Source organism: Pelecanus crispus, unplaced genomic scaffold (genome assembly GCF_030463565.1).
Source record: "Pelecanus crispus isolate bPelCri1 unplaced genomic scaffold, bPelCri1.pri SCAFFOLD_156, whole genome shotgun sequence".
In the NCBI taxonomy this organism is placed as follows: domain Eukaryota; kingdom Metazoa; phylum Chordata; class Aves; order Pelecaniformes; family Pelecanidae; genus Pelecanus; species Pelecanus crispus.
This window is the reverse complement of record NW_027461270.1, coordinates 50,802-69,430: the sequence shown is the minus strand read 5'-3', so window position 1 is coordinate 69,430 and position 18,629 is coordinate 50,802. Positions and strand designations below refer to the sequence as shown.

General features: G+C 58.5%; 1 protein-coding gene across 1 annotated transcript in view; it reads left to right on the top strand.

Annotated features, from left to right (window-relative positions):
- The first annotated feature begins 250 nt into the window (after positions 1-250).
- Positions 251-18,629, top strand: part of LOC142596882 (maestro heat-like repeat-containing protein family member 2B) — a 33,362-nt gene continuing 14,983 nt past the window's right edge. The window contains exons 1-31 of the mRNA XM_075727342.1: positions 251-377; positions 850-989; positions 2,341-2,463; positions 3,017-3,182; positions 3,582-3,680; positions 4,233-4,384; positions 4,772-4,915; positions 5,451-5,543; positions 6,068-6,137; positions 6,249-6,362; positions 6,848-6,921; positions 7,257-7,376; positions 8,413-8,520; positions 8,716-8,875; positions 9,240-9,280; positions 9,573-9,714; positions 10,421-10,473; positions 10,910-11,017; positions 11,265-11,384; positions 11,585-11,707; positions 12,544-12,702; positions 12,931-13,053; positions 13,371-13,438; positions 13,805-13,940; positions 14,046-14,141; positions 14,611-14,708; positions 14,943-15,064; positions 15,710-15,819; positions 16,260-16,412; positions 17,891-18,096; positions 18,348-18,510. Coding sequence (XP_075583457.1) covers positions 251-377; positions 850-989; positions 2,341-2,463; positions 3,017-3,182; positions 3,582-3,680; positions 4,233-4,384; positions 4,772-4,915; positions 5,451-5,543; positions 6,068-6,137; positions 6,249-6,362; positions 6,848-6,921; positions 7,257-7,376; positions 8,413-8,520; positions 8,716-8,875; positions 9,240-9,280; positions 9,573-9,714; positions 10,421-10,473; positions 10,910-11,017; positions 11,265-11,384; positions 11,585-11,707; positions 12,544-12,702; positions 12,931-13,053; positions 13,371-13,438; positions 13,805-13,940; positions 14,046-14,141; positions 14,611-14,708; positions 14,943-15,064; positions 15,710-15,819; positions 16,260-16,412; positions 17,891-18,096; positions 18,348-18,510 — 3,711 coding nt within the window. The remainder of the gene's footprint in view (positions 378-849; positions 990-2,340; positions 2,464-3,016; positions 3,183-3,581; positions 3,681-4,232; positions 4,385-4,771; positions 4,916-5,450; positions 5,544-6,067; positions 6,138-6,248; positions 6,363-6,847; positions 6,922-7,256; positions 7,377-8,412; positions 8,521-8,715; positions 8,876-9,239; positions 9,281-9,572; positions 9,715-10,420; positions 10,474-10,909; positions 11,018-11,264; positions 11,385-11,584; positions 11,708-12,543; positions 12,703-12,930; positions 13,054-13,370; positions 13,439-13,804; positions 13,941-14,045; positions 14,142-14,610; positions 14,709-14,942; positions 15,065-15,709; positions 15,820-16,259; positions 16,413-17,890; positions 18,097-18,347; positions 18,511-18,629) is intronic.

Below are 18,629 nucleotides of genomic sequence, written 5' to 3'. Positions count from 1 at the left end.
GAGGGGGACATGGATCAAGGACAGAGCTAGGAAGGACTGTCTGCAGAAAGTCTTTGCTAAAGCTATTTGAGGACCATGAGTGAATTCAAGTGATGGAGAATGGGGAAATCCTGCATTTCTGGGCCTGTGGGGGTCCCCAGGGTGCTGTCGTGTGTGGTCCCTGCCCCATGGTGTGTCCCCAGCATGTGTCCCTGTGACCTTGTGTCACAGCAGCCCTCTGTGAGGTGCCACGCCCCACAGGGGGGTCACAATGGCCAGGCTCTATATCTTCCTCCTGGGGCTGGTGCTGCCCCAGTTTCTCATGGCTTTTGCCCAGAGAGAGCAGTGCACTGATCTGGGAGATCCTGCTGCCATGAGGAGGATGAGAGTGCTGAGAGGTGAGGGGCTGGTGGGAGGTTAGGGGCTGACGCCTACTGGAGGCAGTGTCTGTCCCAGCCAGGTGCTAGGGGCTGCATCCCCATCACCTCTCATCTTGCTGCCAGGCACCTCTGAGAGGGCTCTGGCTCCATCCTCTCCCTGCCCTCCATGGGGCAGCTGGGGACTGCTCAGAGACAACCTGGCCTAGCTGTCTCTTGTTGGGGCTGCCCAGCCCTCCTGGCCTCTCCTCACAGAGCCCCATGTCCATCCCCTCTCCAGCTTGGGGCCCCCTCACTGAACTTGCTCCAGCACATTGCTGCTGTTCTGTCACTGGGGAGCCCAGAATGGGCCCAGTCCCCCAAGGTGGTCTTCCCAGTGCTGCAGTGCGGGGAAGACTCTCTCCCATCATCCCACTGACTGCCCTCCTGCCTCCTTACCCCTCCTTGGTGTGAAGCCCTGCAGCCAGCAATACTTTTCTTTCTTTTCTTCCAGCTCTGTGCCCATGCATGTGTTCCCAGGCCAGACCTGTGCATTCTGAGGATGGAGGCAGGGCAACAGGGACTGTCCCAACGGCCGTCACTACCTTTGCGGCCGTTGGGACTTCTCTGCTAAAGCAGCTGCAAGACCATGAGGTAAGGCGGGGCGGGGGTTGAGGGCTCCCCTCCTTGCCCCAGCTTCCCCAGGGAGCCAGGGCAGAGGGGGATTTCACCTGACGGCACCTCTGCACTCCTGCAGGCTCTTTGTCCCCAGGTGCTAATCCTGCTGCTCAAGCTGGACTAAGGCCACTGTTCCCCACTCCTTTCCCCAGGAGCTCGCAGCACACTCCTGGGCAAGGCAAAGCCTCCGGCATAAATCTCAGCATCTCTCCGGCACCTTTGTCCAAGTGTCCAAGGCCCCTCCTTAGCTTTGGTTTGGGAACTGTCCCAGCACCAGTGCTCCTGCCAGTGTGAGGAGCAATGCTGTGCCCCAAGGTGCAGAGTGCTCGTGGCTTCCCCTCCTCGGGCCATGGTCTCGTTCCCAATCCTTCCCCTTTGTCACAGTCTCTTTGGAGCTCTCAAATTTACAGGACAACATACTCCCTGATCTAAATTTTATTTCATGAGCTCATTAAGAAATACACTAAATGAACTCGATGAACCGGGGTGCTCAATCCCCTTTTGCCCAGACTAGTCTATCACATGAATTCACTTCTTAACCGGTCAAGTCATAAGTTTCAAAACTTACAACCCATAACTCTTAATGTAGTGCACCTATGAGCAAAAACAAAGAATTAGTTACCTAGCCGACGGTGAGAGGGCTCATCCCTCCTCCGTCACAGTGCAGGGATCCCCTCTATCACACCAGGAAGCATGAAAGCTTCAGCCGCTCAGCTGCTATTGGATCCGCTTCAAAAGCTTTTTGAGTAAGCTGATGTTTTATACCCTCCAGCTTGGAGGTTTGGTCTATGCCATTTCCATAAAGTAGTGGACTCTGAGGAAACTGCTAGACAAAAGATAATGGCTGCCGCAGACAGCAATCTGCAGGTGATAATGGCTGCATCATGGCCCTTTAGCTCTTTCTGGCCGCCTGCCCTGCCTATATGGTGCTCTTGCTTTGACCTAATGGTGCTGCTCCCAGTATACATGAGGCCTTAGCATGAGCTGGGTTAGCCAAAACCTAGGCAGGAGTTGAGTGAACAGTCACACCCTTCCTCGCCTGGCACTTTCCCTCTGACCTCCACCATCCCCCATCCTCAGGAGTGACTTCCTTGGCTCCTGCACGGCCATTTACCCTGGTGTTGATCTCCCTATCTGGCTCTCTGCTAGCATCAGAGGCGCTGCGGAAGATCTTAGTGTTGCCCATGGCTGTCCTGACTGATGCCTGCAGCTCGTACCTCGTGCCCATGTCACACAGACGATTTGGGGGGCAGCAGGTCTCTCTCGCGGCTCCCTGGAAAAGAGGGCAAAGCAAGTGCCATCACTCCCCTTTGTGGTCTGTCCCCAGGATGACCGAGTGGAGACATACCAGGAGCTGGAGAGGATCTTGCAGGGAGATGATGGCTGTTTGACAAGTGGTGTCGTGAACCGCCTAATAGCAGAGGCATCCAGTGACATGCGAGCAGCCCAGGTGAGCTTGTCCTCTTTCAAGGCCACCAAAGCAGCCTGCCTCTGCCCCTGGTTTGGGGGGAAATACAGAGTGGCGCAGAGATGTTCCTTGGTTATTCAGACCCAGCGGAGGTCCTAAGGGAAGAGATTCTGGGGACTCGTCATTACAGGGAATTTGGCGAGGGGATGGAGAGAGCTGTGCAGACACGTGGACTTGGGGCTGTTTCTAACTGAGAGAGAGCTGGGTTCAAGGTCAAAGTTATTCCTCCTGCCTTGAGGAAGAGCCATGGGAACCCACCAGCCCCACAGAGAGGTCCCAGGGGGGTTTCAAGTCTGCAACAATTTGTTCCTGGCATCTCCATGGAGAGGAGCCAGTGGCACGGGGCTGTGCCGGGGAAATGCCTCCCTTGTCTTGCAAGGGAGCTACTCGCCTACCCCAGGGAGCAAGAGGCAGCAGCTGCCTGGCCCTGAGCACAGCTGCCCCAAGGGGTTTCACAGAGGACACGGGGTCATTCAGCCTGTCTGAATGCCTCAGCCTTTTTCTTGGGAGTGTTTAGCCTGTGATGCTTTTGCAGGGTGTGACAGGTGATGTGAAGACGGCCGCTAGCGATGTCCTGGTGGCTCTGGCCCGCTCCCACTTCCACTTTGTCATGTCTGAGCTCCAGAGCCACCTGAAGGCCATGGGGAAGGTCCCTGATGAGACTGTGCTCCTCACCTTGGGCAAAATGGCCCACAGCTATGGTACGGCACTCTCGGCCTCCTGGTTTGGGTAGGGGTCTGTGATAATAGCGAGAAGGGATCCTCCCCCTCCCTAAACACTCTGTGTTGAACTGGGGGGCTATGGAGTTGCTGTGCCTCCTTGCTCCATGCCAGGGCCAGCTGGCAGCTCTGCCTTACCAGCCCAATCCCAGTTCCTGAAGGGTGGGCACCTGTTGGAAACAAACCTGTGGGGTGTCTGTCCCCCACTCTCCTCCCCATTTCCCCAAAGGGCTTTCCTGTGTTCCCCTTGGGGAAGGCAGCCCTCCCCATGCCCTCTGGCATGCCCTGCATGGCCCAGCAGCCCCAGCCTTGCCAGAGATCGACCCCAGTCTCCCATGTCTCTCACTGACCTTGGTCCCTCTGTCCCTGCCTTCTCTGCAGCCCTGCGGTGCATCCCCTTCGTGGGGATGACGCTGCTCACCCTGCGCACTGTGCTGAGCCAGGTGGGGAGTGGCCAGATCTTGCACGTTGTCTGCAGTGGTGAGTGTCAGCTCCTTGGCCGGGGCCCCTGGGGCAGGGCTGGGATGGTCTTCAATGCCTTCATGGGATCTCAGAGGGAACATGGTGGGTGCAGCCTGCAGCGAGGTCAAGCCTTGGTATTCCCAAACTCCTGTGAGTATGCAGAAGGAGAGGGGAAGCCCAGGAGGTTCCTGAGGGCAGGACATGGTGGCGCTGCACAGAGGAACTCCTAGGTCCCTTTCCATGGCTTCTGTTCCCCTGCTTTCCTCTGGGATTAAAATCTGTGCTCTGAAAGGGCATGTGTGTGGGGAAGGGAAGGGGCTGCAGTGAGAAATGCTGGAGGGGAACAGGCCATTTGAGGAGGAGAAGGTGCAAGAGCGAGGAGGAGCGAAACAATGGGGTGTTTGAATCCAGATGCCTCAAGAGCACAGATTGCCCTCAGATCCAGATCTGGTCCTGGGCTGAGCCCTGCTGGAGCCTGGGACTGTCCTTAAAGCAGGCTTGGGCGTGGATGCAAGGGACCGTCCCTGCTGCAGACTCTCACATGCTCCCTTTTCCTTTCTCCTGGTGCAGTTCTTGAGCAATGGTCAAAAGCAGTCAATACATACTTTGGCAACCGGGAGCAATGCCCGTTCCCTCTCAAGGGGGTAGCACACTACTGTGAAGCCATTTACCCGGTGTTCCGCTATGTGGTGGTAAATTGGCTGGACTGCAAGGATGAAGAGGTGAGAAGTGCTGCTTTCCATGCCTGGGTCCACAGCAGAGACATCCACGTTGGTGGGTCTGTCTGTGCTCAGTTGGGTGCGAGCAGAGGGGCGAGGGGAGGGAGTGGTCTGAGTGACAAGGCACCCCAAGCCAGGAGCCTGTCGGCACCGTGCCTGAGACTAGGGGCTCCCTGGCAGGAAGCAGCCAAGTCCTGGGGCCTTTCTGCAGGAAGGGTGGGGTATCCGCATGGGGAAGTGCTCTTTCCTCTCTGGAGTGAGCCCTTCTCCTGCAGGGCAGAAAGGAAAGGAAACCCCTCCCAGTGGGAAGGGCAGACTGGTGTCCAGGGGATGCTGAGCACTAGGCAGACCTTCAGCCCTCTAAGCAGAGCCTCTCCCTTCTCTCTTCAGGACAAGCAGGCTGTCCTCGGGGCAGTGGCTGCCATGATGGGGGTCCTTCTGCATGAGGAGCAGCACCGAGAGCATGCCTGTGAGCAGCTCCTCTGGCTCCTGCACCAATACCAGGAGGTCCGAGACACCTCCCGGGTCACCAAGGTGAGGTCTTGCGCAAGGCTTAGCGTGGCTCCTGGGGGGCATCTATGAGAGTGCCACGAGGTGCTGGGGAGCTGTGGGGTGCCAGGAGGAGCTGGGACGCCCTTAGAGAAGGAACAAGGAGATCAGAGGAAGCCTGAGGCTTCCTGTGCTCTTTGGACAAGAAAAGAGAAACCCAGGGGGGCACGAGAGAGGCAAGAGTCCCTGCGGCTCATCTTCTCAGGAAATGAGGCATTGCCACCTCCCTGGGGCTCTGTGTGCGGAAAGAGCTTTGCCCTAATGCCCAGGGCCATGTCCAATCCTGTCCAGTGAAGGGCAAGGTCTGATGAGTGGGAAGTGCCGGGAAACTGAATTGTCAACACTGGGCTCTGTTCAGAGGAAAGAGACCCTCCTGATGCTGCAAGCAAGAAGCCCCATTTAGGAGGGTTTGGGGCTTTCCCTGGGAGCTGGTGCTAGGGACTCCCCTTATCCCAGATGTGCTGGGTTTCTCCTTTCCCAGGTGCCTTTAGCCTCCTCTTCCTCCCCTGTTCTCTTGTAGAGCCTCAGCTATGTCCTGGAGATACTGGAGGGAGTTCAGACGCCCATCCCACAGGGCATGGCTCTTGCCATCAGCACCGCTGTGCACTGCCAGGTAAGGGGAGCCTGCGCCCTGCCGCCAGCCTGGGGCCTGCACACCTGATTGCCATGGAGGGGAAAGACCTGCTGGCTGGCAGGGCAGGGCAGGGCAGGGCAGGACAGGGCAGAACCGGGCAGGGTGTCCCTCCGCCAGGACTTTCCTGCAGGCCAGGAGGATGCCAGGATTTGTCACCTAGGTGCCACCTTAAGGCTGCAGGAGGCCTGATCCTGGCTGTTTGGAATGGGCCTGAGGGGCAGCCCGGTTCCCACAGCAATTTCCCTCTTGGCCAAGTTGCAGGCGGACTCTGGAGCGCTGGCACCCTAAGGGCAGCCTTTTAACGCTGCTCAGTCTCGGCTCCTGGGCAGCCTGGGCTGCTGCAAACCTCTGTGTGTGCCCGGGGCCACTGTGGGGTGGGCTGGGTTTTGGCTGTGGATCCTGTGCCCAGAGTGCCCTGGGAGAGGCGAGCAGAGAGCACTGTTTCTTTTCAGTCCCTCTCAACACTGATGTGACTTTCTCTAAAATGGACCTTGTTCCCACAGCTCTCTGATGTGACCAAGGAGCCTGGCCCAGCCCATAAGGCAGTGCTATCCCGCTGCATCATGCTGCAGGGTAAGGAGAGGAGGCTGGGCGATGCCCCGCCGTGCCATGGCAGCTCTCTCCCTGTCCTTGGCGGTCAGGGGCAGCTGCCTGCTAACGCAGAATGTGATTTCTTCCCCACAGCGCAAAGCTGCCCTGAGGAGACGGTTGTGTTTCTACACTCCCAGCTGAGCGGTGGGAGCGAAGCCAGTTGCGTGGCAGCCCTGGGCCTGCTGGGAGCCCTGGCCCACTCTGATGGTCAGTGCCACGGACCAGGGACACAAGGCAGGGGTTGGGGCTGCTGGGCTGAGAGCAGGAATGGGCTGAAAGTGGTGCACCTGCACCCAAAAGGAGCTACAAAGAGCAGGTCCCCCAGCAGAGCTGGCACCCTGCAACAAGGCTCAAGCACTCCCCCAGCAGTTAGAAATGGCGGCACACCAGGGACGATGCTCCAAGCTCAGTAACACGGGCAGGCTGGCGGGTGGGCTGGTGTGCACAGGAGCTGCTTGTATCCACGCCATTTGTCTTGTCCTCTGTGTTACCATATTACCATAGCTTTCAGTCCCTATAAAATAGCTGTGCCTGTAGAAACAGAGTTGCTCTGGCTATGCCACTGCCTCCTGTGAAGTCAGTCAGACCCCACTTTTCTGTCCCGTTGGTGTGCGAAAAACTTGGTATCTTCAAGGGATCCCTTCTGCCATCTAGGCTGTGCCTCAACGCACACCTCTCTGTATGTCTTCCAGCACCTGCGACAAGAGAGAAGCTGCCCCAGGTGGTGGAGGCCGTGCGGTCCGTGTGCAACGACCCCAGTGCCCAGGTGAGCTGGTTTGGGAAGGGACAGTGCCACCAGGGGAGGCAGAGAAACCCTCGGGGCAGAGCTGGAGTGCCTGGGAAAGCGCCAGCACGTTGCCCAGGTGGTGGGTGATGGCTCCTCCCCGGGGAGAGCTGGCAGAGTGGAGCAGGCAGGTTGCTGTGCTCTGTGGGGCAAATGCCCATCCAGCCTGGTGCTAAAGCCCAGCCCTGGTGCCAGGAGTGAAAGCTGCTGCAGTGCACTCATCATCTCTCCCTGAGCCACAAAGGCTGCCCCCAAGCAAAGGCATCTTCCTTTTGGATTTTGAACAGGAGGATCATAACCGCACTCTCTCCTGGCAGGTGCGAAGGGCAGTTCTGGAGTTCATCAGGGAGCTGCTCAGCTCCGGCTCTGAGAGCCGCTGGGCATGGGATGTGGTGGGGCACATCTTCATCGAGTTCAGACGGACCTCGGGCAGACTGGTAAGGGCAGAGCAGGACACTCAGAGCTTTGACCGGTGCCTTGACTGCGCTGAGAGCTCCTGCAAGCATCTTTGGCCATGGAGAGCTCAACGCTGCAGGGCCATCAGGGTTGGCACTGCCGTCGGAGTGGCCTCCCAATGGCTGTTCCTTGTGGGCGTCTGTGCTGATGTTGGTGGAGATGTCAGTGGATGATGTGGGTTTGCACCCGGGCATGCCACCCAGGACTGTGGGGCTGCCTGCACACCCCATGGGCTGAGCTGTGCCCACAGGCGCCTTCTGCAAAGACACCTTGCAAAGGGAGGGGCTGGTAGGGACAGGACATCCTTCATCCTTAAATGCTCATGGACAATCAGCAAAACACAGCCAGTGCAGACAGGTGGGCCTGGCTAGAGGAGATTTCTGTGGTGTTCTTGTGCCCTAGCCCTCCAAAACACACCCTGCCCATCCAATAGCAGTCTGGGGGTCTGCATCCCTTCTGGCAAGGGGACAGGCCATTTGGCCATCCCTTCCATGAGCATTTCCAGCTGGGTGCCCAGGAGATGAAAGCTGGGGATGGCTGAGCCTCCCACTGACTTGCTGAGGATCTTCCCTCTGGCTGAAGCTTCCCTCTAGCTGGGAGATCTGTGTGTGTCACTTTGCTCTGAGGCTTGGGGAGGCTCTGCTTTGGGAGCAGGGCAAAGGAAAGGGCTTCTGCGTGCTCCTCTGCATCTGTTGGGCTGAGCGTGCTGCTGCCAGGGCTGGCACCGAGTTACAACAACGCTGAAGGGCACGTTCCTCACCTCTGCTTTGCTGGCGTGAGAGCAGCATTTAGGCCCTGGGGGACTGTGCAGACAAGCAGCGTCGCTCTCTGCTCCCAGGCTTCCAGTCCTTCCCAGGGTCCGGGACCTGGTCCTTGAGCTGGGTCCGGCTGTCCTTGTTCCCCTTTCAGGATATCAGTGCTGCCAGGAGGCTGGCACAGGAGCACTGGTGAGTTGTGCCTGAGCTGTCTCAGTCAGGAGCCGAGAGTAATGGGGATTTTGCCAACTCTGTCTTACAGGTGGCAGGAGGCCTTTTTGCCTGTGAAACCCAAGAGGATGGAGCTCTTCAAGCCCTGTGCATGGACATCCTGAGCTCGCTGGATGTCTCTCTGAGAGGGATGACCAAAGTAAGTCACCCTCTGCCCTGCTGCTGTGGCTTCCTCTTGCCTCCGGGATGTTTTTCCTCATGCACCCCCATGCCCTGAACCTCTCCCCTCATGTGTGCTGAAGTGCACAAGGCTCAGGGAAACGCAGACCACCCTTTTTGTCTTTGAGCTGAGTGGAAATGCCAATGTGGCAAACTGCCTGCTGCTTCTCTGCAGCTCCTGTGGCCAAGGCTGCTGCAGTACGTGGTGCCAGTCCAGTACAGCGGCATGCTGATCCCACTCTCCTGCTGTCTCCGAGCCCTAGTTGAGAGATGGGAGAGAGCAGGGTGCAAGGAAGAAGAGGAAGATCTGGATGGCATGGACTCCCAGGAGCAAGGTAGGAGCCCCAGTGAGTGCTGCTGGGTTTGGCCAGGGGCCGGGCCAGCCTGTGTCTCCCTGCACCCCACCAGCCCTGAGCAGGAGCCCAGGAAAACCAAAGGGTAGAGGCAGGTGCTGCTGCACCTTGCCCGGTGCAGAGGCCTAGCTCTCCTGCTCGCAGCACTCTGCTGGTGAGCCAGGACTCATTCCTGGCCATGAGCTGCCTTCATCTCATGCTGGGCAGCCCTGGGGAGCCCCCCCGGGCCAGCGCTGTGGCAGTGCAGCTGCTCGCAGCCCTCAGCCCTGTGTGGGGCATCGGAGGTGCACGGGGCAGAGCACGGTGGGGGCTTGTCGGCTCACCCAGCCTTTCTTCCTCCCCGCAGCCCAGCTGCCGGCTCCCCAGGCCCTGTTGACTCGACTACTGGTGAGTAGTGGGGCCCTGGGGAAAGAGCTTTTCTGGCCAGGGGTGGTGCGAGAGCCCAGGGCGGATATGCTGTTAAGGCCAGTGCTGGGAGCCCCCGAGGAGGAGGCAGCATGCCGAGCCTGCCCGAGCCCATTGGGGATCCCACTCCATTCTTGGGGCTGGCAGCACCCCAGGTGAAGCCATCGGCTGCCTGCTGCTGGCCGAGTGGCACCAGGCTCCCTCCCTCCCTCCCTCCCGGGAGAAGCTGTGGCTCTGGCAGCAGGAGTGACCCTTCTCTCCTGCCCTTGCCTAGGTGGTGGCAGCGGCTCCTTACGCGAGCAGCGAACGCACGGTCGCTGCCTTGCAGCTGCTGCAGGCTCTCCACGGCAGGATCCACAGAGCCTTGGGGCCAGTGTGGGCGACCGAGATCCCCCTCCTGCTGCAGTACCTGGAAGGTAAAGTGCGGGTGGTGAGGGAGAGGCTGGGGGCGGGGGGAGGAAAATGCAGCTTCTCAGCGTGATGGAGGAGAATTGTCCTCATGTCCCCAGGACTTGCTCTGTTGCCTTTCCTGTTCCAGGGAGCCAGCACTGAGGCTGGGGGCAGCTGACCCCTGGTGTCAATTCAGCCCAGGGAATGGGTGGGGCCGTTGATGTCTCCTTGGATGGCAGGTCTTGGTGGCACCTCCATGTCCTGCCCAGAATGGTCTTTGGGGGAGGGACAGGACTGGTGCTCCTGGAGCGGGTGCAGGCCTTGGCTTTGGAGGACCAAGTCCCCAGGCCAGGCCAGGTTTGTAGCAGCCGTCCTTGGCAGTAGCCTGGGAGAAGGGCTACAAATGGGCAGAAAGTGGTCGGTCATTAAGGATAAAATGCGTGTTGCTGGTGCATGCTGTGTCTCAGTGGTTGGAGTTGTTCTGGGAGCTGCCGTCAAGCAGTGGGGATCAGCTACGGTCAGTATGTCCTTCCCCAGCTTGAATCAGTGGCCCTGACAGATGCCCCTGGGATCCTTCCTGTGTCTTTGGCCTCACAAAGACTTTGATGTAGGTGCCTTCTAGCCTGATGGCCTGGGACTTTTGGGCGGTCTGACCGCAGAGGAGACCACAGGGCTTGTCTTTGGTGTGAGCTTAAATAGCAGCAAGAGCTTTTGCTTCCTCTTGCTTTCTAGGAAAAACCGAGAGCTCTGTGGACTCTGCAGAGTGGGAGCACCGTGTGCTTAAGGTACAGCATCCTTGCGGGGGTGTCAGAAATAGAGGGGGAGAAGAGGGAGCAGACAAACTTGTGGGAGGAAGCTCAGGGCTGCTTGTGTAGGCAGCAGGAGGTGGGGGTACCTCATGAGCACCCTGTGCCTCCCCCCGCAGTAGGTGCCTGCCTGCTCAGAGGAGCTGCTGTCTGCACACGTGCCATGGCTGATGGCTAATGCCCTCTAACGCTGTGGCACGTGCCTTAGCACTGCCTCCTCCTCTATGTCTGGTGTGCTGGGGGGTCTCGCCTGAGGTGTTAGAGGAAGAGGGAGGCTGGCGAAAAGAGCGTGGGGTGGGGGAAGAGACTGCTGTTCCCGGCAGCTCTTCCCCAGCAGCATCCCGGGACATACGAGTGTGGAAAGGGCCCTGGCCAAGGGCAGGGGAACATTCGCTTCCTCTCCTGTTCACCCCAGTTCCTGCGAGCATCGCTGGAGCCCATTGAGGACAAGGCCTGGACTGTGGGCCTGAGCCAGGAGCTGAGCCAGCAGCTGGGCAGCTCTGCCCCCAGCTCCTGGGAGAAGGTACGTCTCCTGCCCCGTGCCAGGGCTGGGGCCGGCGCCACTGCTCTGCCCACACAGGCGGTTTTCACTGCTTCCTGTTCCCTCACCCTCAAAAGGCACTTTCCCCAGGCTGCCCCAGTGGCTGGCTACAGCCTGACACCACAGCCGGCCCTGCCTGCTCCCGGGGCGGTTGGGTCCATCTGGGGCCAGCCCTCTCCTGATGGGTCGGGCCGTGACTGCATCTTGGGTTTGGCCTCTTCTCTTTCAGTTTTTCCTGTACAAGGCTCTTGGGACAACGCTGGCAGCTTGTCGGGACCTCAGACACATCCAAGGGCAGGTGCTGAGGTTCCTCCAGGAGACAAGCCCCGTGGAGCTGTCTGAGGCCCAGGTGAGGTGATGCTCATGTCCTGAGCATGCCCTGCCTGTTCCTGGGGGAGAGGGCGGGCTGCTGCTGGCCCGGCTCCATATCTCCTTGATTTCCACATTGCTGCCGTTTCCCCCTTGCTGCAACATCTTGTCAGGCTATTGTCACTGGCCACAGCCAAGTGCATGGGCTGGAGCCAACTCTCTGTTTCTCTGTGGTTGCAGGGAATGATTTCTGTTGTGTCCCATGCTGCCGAGAGCCACTTCCACTTGGTCCTGGACACAGTGACTATGTTCTCTGCCGCTTTCACCAGAGGCTGGTTCTGTCAGACTTCCACGGGCTGGAAGGTAAAGGCTCCAGGGTTCTGCTGTTTGGCTTTCCTTTTTCAGCCTTATTTCCACTTCCACACCTGCAGCAGCCAAACCGGGGCAGCTGCCTTCAGATTAGCCCTCTTGTAAGAGCTACCTGAGACCTGTTTTTCAGAGGGGACGTCCTGGCATTGGGGCCCCTGAGGTGTCTTTGGAAACGATGGGCTTTGACACCTGGTGGATCAGAGCCACCCAGCTGGGGCAGCTGCAGTGGTTCCTTGCTGGCAGCCACGTTGCCCCTGACTGAACTTCAGCAGGAGCTAGCAACAAGATGGGGTGGGCACAGTGTGACCCTCTGTCCCTTCCTCAAAGCTGAGGGCCAGGAGCAGGAGTCTGGTGAGGTCTCGCTGGCTCTGCTCCCCACCTGGGGGCTGTGGGGAAACCTTTCTGGGCAGGGCACGGCCTTGCAGAGAGAGCAGTGCAGCCTGGTCTGGGGAGGCAAGCAGACTGGGCTCCTCTGCACCACTGACCTGCACAGGCTGGGCATCTCTGAGCAGGACCATGACAAGCAATGTCAGATACCTTTCCACTGAAAGGTTCCAGACAGCTCCCTGACCTCTCAAATCAGTGGTAAAACAGCCAGCAGCGTGTGCAATGCTGGCTGCACCCTCCTCCCCATCCCCATGCAAGAACCCAAGCTGCAGGATGGGAACAGCTCCCAGTCCCGAAGCTCCCGCAGCTCAAGGAGCAGCTTGGGGAGCTGCTGGGAGGTGCTCAGGGAAACAAGGAGCTGGTGAAGGTGCCGGAGCAGGGCCTGCTGCAGGAGCCCGCAGGAGTCTCGGGGCTGATGTCTCAGGGCATCTCTGTCAACACAGGTACAGCAGTGGAAGAAGGAGAAAGCCCAGGGCATTCGCGCTGCTCTCATGCGCACCTACAGCGGCATTGCGCTGCATGCCCCCAAGGAGCAGCTGCTCACCCGTGTGGATAAAGAAATCATGGGCAACATCCTGCGGCTCTCCAGAGCCAAACAGAGGGTAGGAGCATGGAGCACACAGGGCGGGGATGCCTGGGTGCCCCACCTCCAGCCCCTAGGGGCTGGGGCATACCGAGATGGATGGTCTTTTTCTAAAGATCCCCCAAGGAAGGGTTTGTCCTCAACGTACAGATCCAACCCCCCCTTTTGGTTCCCCCTGCCCACACTCACCTGCCACCTGTCAGCCCTTCAAAGAGTTCAAGGGGTGCTTTTCTGTCTTTGGCCTCAGGACTTGCAGCTCAAGCTCGCCCTGGTGCAGAGCATCACTGAGGTCAGCTGTGCCATCCAGGCTGTGGGCGACTGCAGCAACTTTGAGCTCTCCTCAAAGCAGGAGGCGACGCAGACCCTGCTGGTGAGCGCCCGTAGCCAGGGCAGTCACATGGGGGGGTTTTGGGCTGTGCCATCAGACTGGTTTCCCCAGAGACACGATGGACTCTTGACTTCATGCGAGCTCCTGCAGCTGTGTCCTGAGCCAGTGGGGCTGCTGGGTGCTGGTGCTAGCTGGCTGCGGAGCAGGGTCGCTCCTGTGGTGCCTTTGGGGATCCGTGGGGGTGACGGGGCAGTGTCTGCCCAGGCCTGGCAACAGAGCCTGTCCCCAGGGGAGGCAGGAGGGCTGTCCCCTGTCTCTGCCTGCTGCCAACTCTGCATTTGTCTTTCTGGGACTTGCAGGACTGGATAAAGGGGGAGCCCTGGGGCTCCCTAGTGTATGGAGTGTTTCAGGCCCTGGAGGAGTTGAGGTGAGGTCTGTTCCCCGGGCTCTGGGGACTCCCATTGTACTCCATCCCAGCTGGCTGGGACAGCCCCAGTGGCCTTGAGCATGGGGCCGGGAGCTGCTGGGGCTGTGGAGTGGGAGGGTGTTCCCCATTTTGGGTGTCTCCAAAAGAAGGGAGCTCCAGGGAGCCCCCTTAACCTGCGGGTGGGAGGTTGCCTGCTGCCTGGGATGTGGCAGGAATTGCTGGAGCTGAAGGCAGTGCTTGCTGGCATGGGCTGGGGGTGTTGGATACAGGGCCCTCGTTTAGGAGGAACCCAGTTGTGCTTTAAGCCGCTCTGGAGAGAGCTAGTCAATCTCCTTTCTCTTTTCTCTTCCTTTTTCCTCTGGCCAGCAAGCTGAGGCCACCTCTGAGCAGGGCGGAAAATTGCAACCTGCTGGCAGTGTGCTGCCAGAGTGTCTTGTCCTATCCTTCCAAGGAGCGGATGAACAAGAGAAGGAAGATAGTGAGGGCAGCGGTGAACATGCAGGTACCCACTGGCCACTGCCTGCCCACCTCTGGGTCAGGATGCCACCTCAGTGCGCACTGGTAGTCCCCATGATGCAGAAACTCAGCTCTCCTTTCCTGCTTTCAGGTTCTGCACAGGAGAAGCATGGAAGATCTGGGGCATCTTATAGAAACCCTTCTGGAGGCAGAGGAGACCTCTGCCTGCTTTGATGACGTGGTCCATGTGAGTAGTCATGGGGCAACAGGGAAAGTGTTGCAGGGGCAGAGAATCGAGGCTTTAGAGGGTGATAGGAGGTGGATGCCTTTCCTATGGGAAAGTGGGGCTTTGGCTCTTTGCTCTGAGAGTGTGCATCTGGCTGGGGCCAGGGGCTGAGCTGGGGGGTGGGAGCGCCTGGCCACTGCAGCCTCAGGACAGGCAGAGAAGTAGGCCCTGCCAGAGGGAAAGCCAAGAGCCAGCCCTGAGCTGGGAAAGAGCAGCCTGGGGGAAGGCCGGGGAGGGGAGATGCTGTCAGGGAAGCAACACCTGCCTCAGGGCAGAGGTGGCTGGAGAGCGCAAGGCAGTGGAGGCTGCAGTGCCAGTGCTCGGTAGGGCCAGGGGCTGTGCTGGGAAGGGGCCAGAGAAGGAGAGAGGGCGGGGGGGGATCTCAGGGAGAGAAAAATGCCGGTTGTGAGAGAGATGCACCCTGCCTCAGGTCCTGAAAGGCTGGCTCACCTCAGCCAATGAATGGGAGCGGGAGAGAGCCCTGCAGGTTTGTGCCCATGTGTTGGGAGCTTGCAAGGAGCAATCTGAGCTCATGGTAAGTAGGGATCCCCTGCGTGCTCTGGTGCCCTCTTCCCAGCATTCGTGGCCCCAGAAGGGAGCCCTGCCCAACTGGGTGCTGGGTTTCGGGGCTCCTGGGATCATGGGGCAGCCCTTCTGCCTGCCCCTCTGCCCAGTCGCTGCTCAGGGAGCAGGATGGGCGGTAGAGGCGAGCAGGTGCTGGGTCTGCCTGTGACCCTTTTCCTGCTGCTCTCCCCTGCAGAGAGGACGTCCTTGCAAGCAGTTTGGCTCCCTGGTGGGACTGCTGGGGACTCTGACCAACGACTGCCTGGCCGCGTCCCGCAAGAAGGCATGGGTCTGCCTCAGCTACCTTCTCCGAATGCAAGGTGAGGAGAGCGGGCGCTTCCCAGACTTGCTCAGCCTGATCCTCCCTCCCTTCCTGGCCTGGTGACCACTGGGGTCCCGTGGGGCCAGGCCCTGTCCCAGGGAAGGAAGGGGGAGTCAATGAGCTCAGATGTTTTTGTGCCCCCACCCTGTTAACTCTCTGCCTCCCTGGCCATCTCAGGAAGGATCTCTGGGAGAGGGTCGCTGAGTCCAACCTCCCTGGGGCATGTGTGAGGCTGGGTGGTCAGGGCCTTCCCCCACTGCTATCTGAGAGCAGGACGTTGTCACCAATGCTGGGGACTGTCTCCCTCCACATTCAAGGAGAGACAGATGGTGGTCAGACAATTCACTTGGATGAGGGCCCTGATATTTCAGAGGGTGACATAGGGGACACAGCTGTTGGGAGCAGAGGCTGCTGAATCCCTGAAGTCCCAGCAAACAGTTCAAGGAGGAAGAGGGCTCCTTCCAGCCCAGGATTTGTCAGCCATTTATTGGGGTCAGGAAGTCCTGCTGCACCGAGTTCAGGAGCCCTGGGTTTCCCTGTGGCTTTCACTGCCACCACTTGGGTTCTCCTTTATTGGTACCTGGGGCCAGAGGTTGGGTTTTCTGTAGATGTGACTCCTCTTTTCTCCTGGTGTTTGTTCCAGCCAAGACCATGAAGGTGGTGCCTCAGGCAGATGAGATCAGGTGCCTTTGTGAGGCACTGAACAGCCCAGACACTGAGACTCTGGTGGAGACCTGTACCAAACTAGCAAAGGTAACTGGCCCCAGACCAGCGGGGTGGGGGCTCGGCTCCTGGCCTCCTGCATGTCTCCCTGCTCCCCTCCAGAGTCTCTTACTGTCTCCAGAGTGAGCTGTTTGGAACGGCTGCTGTTAGCAAGTAGCAGGAGGCTTTGAGTCAAGACTGTCCTCTAGGCCTGCTGGAGTAGATACCATGATGGATGTGTTTGTGCACACACGTGTGTGAGTGCTCTTGTCAGAATACAAATTTGGTATATGAGCAAACAACATGGGGGGAGGCACTTCCAAATTGGTTAGCTGCATCAGATGTAAACAGCACTGTATGCACAGCCGGAGGATCAAGTGATTGCCCCCTCCATGACTGCTGAACTAACAGTCCTGTCAAGTTTGCTTTCCTTTCCGAATTGCTGGAGCAGAGCTGTGATGCGGTCTCTCCTGTTCCTGACTTCTTTCCAGGCTGTTTGCAAATGCATCCCTCCAGCACAGGCTACGGACTTTCTGACTGCCATCCTGGACAGATTGCTGCATGTCACACCTGCACGTGCAAGAGCAGTGTGGAAGTGGGTGTTCATCTTCCTGGTGGAATGCAGAAAGGAAATACTCCAGGAGGTAAAGGAGACCTTTTTTTCCATTTGACTTTGTCTTTTCTCCTGTTGGCTGTTGCACTACACCCTGTGCAGTTGCCATGGGCTCAAGGAATGCTGCCTGTGTGCTGAGCCAAGGGGCTACTGATGGTCTGAGTCATGCATTAGCACCTGCTGCTGGTGTCTGCTCCAGCTGGTGACAAAGGATATGGGCACTTCTTGTCCAAAGTCTCCTGTTGGTTCAGCTCCTTCCCATGAGTGAGGCACTGGGAGGCACCAACCTTGCCCCTTGCCATTCTTCCCCTTCCTCAGGGTCACTGTCAGTCCTCCCTGCCCCGGGACCCACTTCACCCTGCTCTTTCTTCACTGGTTCCAAATTCTCTCCACTCTGAGCATTGCTGGGCATGCTAGGTTTTCCACAGGTTGGGTACTTGTTCATTGCTCTCATTGCTTTCCCTGACTGTGGTGTTACCCAGCCTGCAAGGTGACCTTCCTTTAGCCACCAGTTGCTGCCTGTTTGTAGCCTGGGAGCCTCTGGCCTCATGCTGTGCCTGCCCTTTCCAGGCTCCTGTTCTCCTCCTCCACTTGTGCTCTGCTGCGCTCCACTTGGGCTCTAGGGCCACCAGCACATTGCTCAGCCCGGACTAGCTCAGTGGCTGTCTGCCGCTGACAGAAGTCGGTCACAGTGATGGCAATCATGGGTGGCAGCCCACAGGATCATGCCCAGCTGAGCTAAAGCTCACCCAGCTGTTAGGCAGCTCCTGTTACAGGCAGGGCAGGGCATCCCTGTGCCATCCCTGCAGAGCCAGCGGCTGCTCCAGGCAGCAAGAGTGCCGCATCCATGGGCTGCGGGGTCACCCCTTGCTACTTCCCCAGGCACAGAGTGGGTTGTGTCTGCACCACAGGCCAGAGGTAGGCAGCTGTGGGAGAAGCTGGGCTCTTCCACGGGATGAGGGAACTGGCTGCCTCTTTGTCTTTATCATGACCACGGCTTCTAGCTGTGAAAGGCTCCAACAAACACCCTTTTCTTCAGGGGATGGTCCTCTGTGTAGCGACGGCATTGGAGTTTTGGGAAAGGAGGGCAGAGGCAAGGAATAGTGTCCCTGGAGAACTGGGTTCCTCAGGAAGGAGTCACGTGCCCTTGCACAGGCCCTGCAAGAGTGTGTTTGGTTTTGCTCTTGCATTGCTACAGACACATGGGGAGAGCTATTTAAGTGCTGGGTGTGAAATGTGTCCATGTCCTCTGTGTGCACACAGCGCACGCAGCTGCTCATACATCTGGGCCCAGGCACGTGCAGTGACTGAGGCTTTGCCTGTGAGCACATGCATCTGTGCGTGTGCGTGTATGCATGCGTGTGCGCTATTGCCAAGAGCAAGCTCAGCTCCAGACATGAGCCAGGGTCAGGCAGGGTGGAAGGAGTGAGGTTTCGAGCTAGATCTGGACTCTGTGTCGACGGAGCAGGCATTGCTCATGTGCTGAATGACTGTGTCTGGGCCCCGCAGGAGGGGATAAAGAAGGCACTGAGCCCTTCTTTCTCCTCTTCTTTCATTCAGGTGCCAAAAATCCTGAACACCCTTTACACCTACATGCAGCAGAGCACCCACAGGCCCTTCCTGCTCCATATGGTGTTTCTTCTCGCCCGCTTTCACCATGAGGCTGTGATCAGCAGTCTCCTGCAGAAAGGTCTGCCTATGGACAGGTATGACAGGTATGTGCACTTCCCCACTGTAGTCAGAGACCCTGTAGCTTGCTTGTACTGGCGGGGGCGGGGGGGGGGGGGGGGGGCAACTGAGAAGCAGGTCTTTTTTTTCTGCCTGAACAGTCTTGAGTGTTGCAAGACTGCATGCTTGTATCTGCTGTGAGTGGGGCATTGTAAGCCCCATTGCAGGTGAGGAGGTTTGAGGGCACTGCAGGACTGCGAGGATACGGGCTCAGGGGTGAACGTCTCTTCCCTTGCAGTGACATGGTGGAGCTGTGGAGGAGCCTGGGAAGAAGCATCCTTGGGATTCAGATCCTGAGGTGCTTAGTAGAGAAACTAAACAGAGCAGGAAACAACCACCTGGGGACTCACTCCTCTGCTTGTGAGCGGCACAGCCATCAGACTGCTCTGGAGACTCTGTCGGTATGTTCAATGGCACACAAGTTTCTGCAGCTTTGCATCTGCTTTCTAACTCATACCTTGGCACGAGGGAGTCAGGTGCCCTTTGCGGATGCCCGTGGAGACTCCCAGGGCACTGTGCT